The sequence below is a fragment of the Prionailurus viverrinus genome, chromosome C1, assembly GCF_022837055.1.
Source record: "Prionailurus viverrinus isolate Anna chromosome C1, UM_Priviv_1.0, whole genome shotgun sequence".
In the NCBI taxonomy this organism is placed as follows: Eukaryota; Metazoa; Chordata; class Mammalia; order Carnivora; family Felidae; genus Prionailurus; species Prionailurus viverrinus.
In genome coordinates, this window is record NC_062568.1 from 148,999,378 (window position 1) to 149,006,188 (window position 6,811).

The 6,811-nt window shown below is 43.9% G+C and overlaps 1 protein-coding gene across 2 annotated transcripts in view; it reads right to left on the reverse strand.

The window, feature by feature from the left end:
* Positions 1–3,145, reverse strand: part of GIPC2 (GIPC PDZ domain containing family member 2) — an 82,902-nt gene extending 79,757 nt beyond the window's left edge. Inside the window, exon 1 of one of the 2 annotated variants that reach the window (XM_047873560.1) lies at positions 2,383–3,145. In XM_047873560.1, the coding sequence (XP_047729516.1) occupies positions 2,383–2,622 (240 nt within the window). In that variant the 5' untranslated portion in view covers positions 2,623–3,145. Of the gene's footprint in view, positions 1–2,208; positions 2,332–2,382 lie in introns of those variants that run through there. The other variant, XM_047873561.1, reaches the window with a different exon arrangement.
* Positions 3,146–6,811: the final 3,666 nt, after the last annotated feature.

The window sequence follows — 6,811 nt, forward strand, 5'->3', positions numbered from 1 at the left end:
TGGAGATATTTAGGATATACTATACTATGATGACCAGTATTTTATCCTGGATATACTTAACTATTCTTAATCCAAATGGAAAACTCACATTAATGTTGGCTGTATACATAAAGTAACATATTTGGAATTAGAAAAATAAATCAACTTTGATATAGCAGGTTTAGATTATCTTGGAATTTTATCTAATTCAGTGCATTTGAAACTGAAAACACTGAAAATGACTGCCAAGCTGTCAGACACCCTGGAAAACTTGGGAAGCAATACAGCAATAGAGGTTCGTGGAATTTGGAGTCAGGAGACATACACATACACCTGGGTGTAAACCCAGGCTCCACTACTTCGTGTAATTTTGAAAAGTTTGAGAACCTAAACACCTGTTTCTTCTCTGAAGCAGTGATGATAGTAATATTTTTCAGGAATTAAGTGGATTAAATAAAGTCATGCATCTTGAGCTCTCAATATTGATAACGAAGACTATTAATGCAAAGCAACTAAATCTAGAGTTCCTGGATACAGGAGAGACATTTAAAGTTGTCAGTTAAATATGCTAACAAGCTTACTTAGCTTAGAAACCAGAAGATCCAAGTTTAAGTAACATCCCAGGGTTTTTTTTCTGGTTATGTGACCTTGCAAAGACCCAATCACTTTGTACTTAGCTCCTCACCTATTAGGTATTAGTAATATTAGTTACAATTTGTTAAGCATAGACCATGTACCATGCAGTCTGATAAGTTTATTATATAGGAACTCCATCTTTTTAAGGTTATTTTTGAAAGAGAGAACGTGTGCATGAATAGGGAGAGGCAAAGAGAGAGGGAGACAGGAGACGGAGAATCCCAAGCAGGCTCCACGATGCCAGTGCAGAGCCCAACACGGAACTCGATCTCATGACCCCAGGATCATTATCTGAGCCAAAATCAAGAGTCCAACGCTTAACCAGTGGAGCCACTCAGATGTCCCCAAACCCCAGTCTTTACAATGCTTCAAGGTAGAGGTTACCTGATTTTTAAGATTTTACTTTTATCTCCACACCCAGTGTGGGATTTGAACTCCTAATCCAGAGATCAAGAGTCGCCTGCTCAACCAACTGAGCCAGCCAGACATTCCTGTTCTCATCTGTTTTATACATGGCTGAAAGGGAGGGAAATTAAACTTGTTCGAAGCCACACAGCCAGTAAGTAGTAGAACCTGGACTCACATCCAAATCCTGTCCTTGGCTACCCAATGAACTACCTGTGCCACCTGCCTCTCCTAAAGGACTTTGTTCTTGTGAAAGGGCTTTTCGAAATTGAAATATCCTTAAAATATTGTTACTATTCTAAATCAATATAAATAATTCACAAAATGGGTTTGTGATTTGCCCCTCGGCTCCTGGGAAACCTGAAAGAACAAAAGGTTACACTTCAAGCGCTCTTTCATCTCCCCTTGGAAGTTTGCCGTGACCTCAATTTTACTTGAACAGGTCTGATAAACAACATTAAACAACAGAAATCCAAATGCACCTCTGTGCCATTCAAAGGCAGCTCTCTATCCTCCCTGGAGTCCAGGGCAACATCTCGTGCTCTTCCTCGAAATGCGGACAAAATATTTTTTTTGCGCTGACTTACATTTGCACTTCGCGGGAGGAAGCATAAAATAGCCCCATAAACAGCCACATAAACTAGTGCTTTCTGAATCACGCCCACGGCCAACTCCAGCTCCAGGCGCGCAGGCAGCCACTCTAATTAAAGCAAGTTGCAGCCCCTTTTCAAAAATATGGTGCAAAATTTTGAGCTGATTTTCCCTCTGAAAGTTGTGTTAACTAGTCCCAAGTAGTTAGCTATAATACTCTCTAGTTATCCACCCTTGGTACAACAAATTCCTTGGGGACGCCACCAAAGGGATTCTGGTGTTTGGTGCTGACACCTGTGGGGCTAAGGGGACCTCGGTTTGCTATCACCTGGAAGGTACTTATCTCTCCACTCCTCAATCTGGGAGATCCTCAGCGTGACCCTCTCCCGACTGCATAGGAAGGAGAGTAAAGTCCAGATGCAGTCGAGGGTGTCAACTTGCCCAGCCGGAACTCCACTCTGGGGAGGCGCTCACGCCCCGAACGGCTAACTCTGGGACAAGTAAAGCATATTCACTTACCTGAGGAAGAAAGGTCGCCCCCGGTTTCCCAAAAGCCAGGGGCCTGAGGAATGTGACCTTCTCGGGGCTGGGACTTACCTTTCCCCTCCCGCGAGGCCCTCTCAGTGCCCCACCAGCGCTGCAGGTGGACTCCATGCCGGGCTCAACACCCAGGCGCCCCGCCAGCCGGGGCCAATTTAAGCCGGTGCGGCACGTGGGAGACGCGGGGGGCGCCCGCGCGCGCCAAGCTGAGCCGGAGCACCTGGTCCTTACCTCCGACGCCGAAATCTCGAACACTGCCGCGATCTTGGCGTAGAGCTCCTGGATGCTGGAGAAATTCTCCACTCGGCCCGTGGCGCTGCCGTGCGCCAGCTGCGTGTGGAAAACCAGCTTGTGTGTCGGAACCGGGGGGTCCGGGAGTCTGCCGCCGCTCGCGCCCGCCTGCTCGCCCTTCACCAGCCGGGCGGTCTCCTTGGACTTGGTTTTCATCTTTCTCCGCAGCCCCAGGGGCATCTTGCCTAGCCAAGGGCGGGAGCCCACCTGTACTGCCAACCGCCGCCTCCCCGGCTGGATGCCGCGGACTTTGAGCTCAGGCCACGGGGCTCCGCGCAGGTAAAAGTCGCCGCTGGGCCAATGGCAGAGGTGCTTCCGCCTGGCCACGCCGGGTCAGCGGCCCCCTCCTTCCTCGCGAGGAGAGGCACCTGGGCCGTAGCGGCCACCTGCCCTCCCAACGCGGGGATCTGGAGACAGGAAAAGTTGGGCCCATTCCCGATTTTCATCTACCGGCTTCTCTCCCCGCCTTTTAAAAAATGCCAAGATTTCCGTAAAAGCCTTGGGATGCTGAAGCTACAGAACACATCTTAGAATGCAAACACGCTGGCCTTTCTGGTAGGACCTCACACAGGACTGGGCCATTGGGGATAGGGAATTAGGTAGAAGTCAGCTTTCATCGGCCTTCTCTGAGCCTCACACCCTGCGGGGCCGAGTTGGAAGGGAAAGTTTTGAGATTGGTGCCGCATTTAATTCATAGTCAAACCCTCTCAGCGGGGCCTCGGCGCCTCTCAGTAACCCTTTTTATCCCCCACCCCCATCCCCACTCCCACCCTCTCCGGCAGTTTTCTCTCGCAAAGGTTCAGAGCTCTACCCAAATCATGTGCTCCACTCCCGCTTCTGGGTCTGTGCAGAGCACCCTGCCTCTCACTCTGCAGAGAAAAACTGGAGCTATTCTGTGCAGTGTGTGAGCCACCTCAATTCCCCACCCCTCTGTGTAACTTCACGCACCTCTGGTCTCCAAACTCCGAAGAAATCTATTTTTATTTGACCCTTGCACTTCTCTCTTCTAACATCTCTATTTTTTTTTTTCAACTCTAGTATAATTAAGGTTCAGTGTTGTTAGTTTCCGGTGTACAATATAGTGATTCAAGGATTCTTAAGATCTCTATTGTTAAGCTACCTGTTGGCTCTTGTCCTTTCCCTCCCCATCTGGTGCCACTCACTGGTGGTCAGAAGCCCAAATCTTTTACACTGTTTTCAAGTCCCACCTTTGTACTTGCCTCTAGCTACATCTTCACAACAAAGCAAAAACAATCTTGACTTCTAGGCTGCTCTTCCTCACTTCCCCCTTTGCTCTTAGACTTGCTGTGATCAGACTTTGGCCCCACACTCCACTGAAATTGCTTGTACTATGATCAGCTTCTTAATCATCAGGTATGATGAACTCTTTTCAGTCTTTATCTTACTTGATCTTTTAGAGCATCTGACAGCGTAAACCATTCCAGTCTTAAAACATGCTTCTGTTTTAACTTACCTCTATCCCTTTTTCTAACTGTTACTTTCCAGGAACTGTTTTCTTAAAGGCTATTATTTTTCCTTAGCCATCTTCTCTTACTCTGCATGCTCTCCCTAATGACCACACCTATTCCCTTGGTTTCAGTAGATGTTATTGACTTCCAAATTTATATCTGCAGCTCATACTACCGCAAGGGGAGAGTACTGCAGAAAACTCAAAGTGAGATTGTACAAACTAATCCTTTTCACTCAAAGCATCTTTTTTTTAAACTCTTGATTTCAGAAAATAGGATAATGTACTTAGTAACCCAAACCAGACATCTTTGAGTCATTACACCAAACTTTTTCTGGTTCCCTCCCTCCTCACATCAATTCAGTCCTGAAAAATCCATGTTTCCCAAATTAAGGTTAGCAGAGCAGATGTCCTAGAATAGGGAGGGGATCTATTCTTTAGGATAATTTTAATATTTTTGTTTTCATGTTCTATGACTTAAAATTAGTGTAAACATATTCCAGTTCATGTGGACTTTAAAACTTAATATAAAAATATTCCGGTTCATACTCTCTGAAAATGGAATACTACTTCAGGATCCCAGGGCTTGAATTTGCCTTTGTGTTTATGATTGCTATTGCGCCAAATACTATTACTTTGTATGGTGCTGAGAAAAGAGTAGAGAAAACCTAATGTGTAAATGATGCATTCCCATCAAGTGAAAGCCAGATAGCTTCACAATATATTGTGTGAATAAAAAGCTCACTAAAGTTTGATTAAAGTAGGAAGAGACAAAGGGGAGCCCTCTTACACTGTTGGTGGGAATGCCAACTGGTCCAGCCACTCTGGAAAACAGTATGGAGTTTTCTCAAAAAGTTAAAAATAGAACTACCCTATGACCCAGCAATTGCACTACTAGGTATTTATCCAAAAATACTGATTGGAAGGGGCAGTGTTTGTAGCATTGTCAACAATAGTCAAATTATGGAAAGAGCTCATATGCCCATCAACTGATGAGTGGACAAAGAACATGTAGTGTGTTGGAATGTTACTCAGCTGTCAAAAAGAATGAAATCTTGACATTGCAATGATGTGGATAGAGCTAGAGTGTATTATGCTAAGCAAAATAAGTCAGCAAGAAAAAGACAAATGCCATATGATTTCACTCATATGTGGAATTTAAGAAACAAAATAGATGAACATAGGGGAAGAGGGGAAAAAAGGAAGCAAGCCTTTATAAAAAAACTCTTAACTATAGAGAACTGAGGGTTGCTGGAGGGGAGGTGGGTATTTAGAAGGACACTTGTGATGAGCACTGACCATTATACATAAGGGATGAATCACTAAACTCTGCTCCCCAAACCAATATTATACTATATGTTAACTAGAACTTAAAATTTTGAAAAAAAATCTGATATTTATGAATGTTTTAAACATAATCATTTTAAAATTATACTTATCTATTCTATAATTTTTAAGACTTCAAACATAATTCACCTACTTTGAATTAATGAGAACACAAATATATTCATAAATTATATTACTGATTTTTAGTTTTAAAAGAGAATAAAAGTAGGATGAGAATTGAGTCTTCCTAAGGTATATGGCAGGTACATTCTCAATATCTAAGAAGTGTGAGGGAACACAGGATGTGAAAATAAAAATTTCAAAGAATAAACTGTGTCAAAATATCAAGCAGAGCAAAAGTATTGGCATAGGATGGGAAGGGTGGATTCTACAGCCCTTCAATTCCCTTTAATTTCCAAATCCTGTCCTTCTTTGCCTAGAAACTGAAAGTGTTCCTTGAGGCGTACATTAACTTCAACTTCCTGTACAATCTCACTTAGGGAACCAGTTGTATCAGCCATAGTCACAGAAGGAAACAGATGGTACACTCAAATTAAGAATATTTGGTTATGGTTTAACAAAGGGACTGGGCAGGTGGTAGTCAAGATATACTCCTAACACAGAGTATAGTATGTACTCCAGGGCTATTTCTATCCCAAAGTCCAAAGTGGTAAGGAATTAAAAAGTTCTATAGGCAAAAACACCTTAAGAGGACCTGTTGACATTTGTTTGGAGGAAGCCTCTAGGCAGAGGCAATCTAGAAGAAAAGCAGCTGGGAAAATGGATAGCCTGACCCAATATTCTTAGACCTGAGCAAAAGGAGCCCCTGCTCCAGCCCCCCTCCAGCTGCACAAAACCCTACAAGGTATAGAGTCCACAGAGTCAAGGGGCAGTGGCCACCCAGGACCCATGCTGTCCCTTCTAGACCATGCCTTTAATAATACCCAGGATCCCAGATTTCCCTCCCAAGTGTCCCCAAGTCTCCTTCTGGAAACCTGTATAGGCTTTCCTAGGGTCCAGGCAGCCAGCACTGCCAGAGCACACAACCCTATCTCTGGGGGTAGTCAAGGAAGCAGCTCTTTGTCAAGAAAAGTTGGGGCAGGGAAAGTGGGTGTGGGAATATACAAAGCTGGGTAAGAATATAGTATATAATGGGGTAGGCCGCAGGCAGCCTTGTTTCTTCCCATGTCCCAACTCTCTAGTGTGGAACTCTGATGAACTGAGGAACTCTAAATTTGAACTTCACCTTTCAGATCATTATGAAAATCTATTAGTTAAAATAGGAGGATAGAACATATATTATTTGACAATCTGTTTTTAAAGCAATTAGTTTTAGTTAGTTTTCAGTAATTAAAATATGGTATCTGGAGCCCCTGGGTGGCCCAGTTGGCTAAGCATCAGACTCTTGATCTCAGGTCATGGTCTCAGGGTCCTGAGTTAAAGCCACTTAAAAGAAAAGAAAAAAAAAAAAAGATATGGTATCTGGGCCTCCATTTGTACTCTGGCCTCAGACCCCACAAATGTGCCTACCCTGACCTCATTCTCCTTCCTGCCTCAAATCAACATTGAACTAAA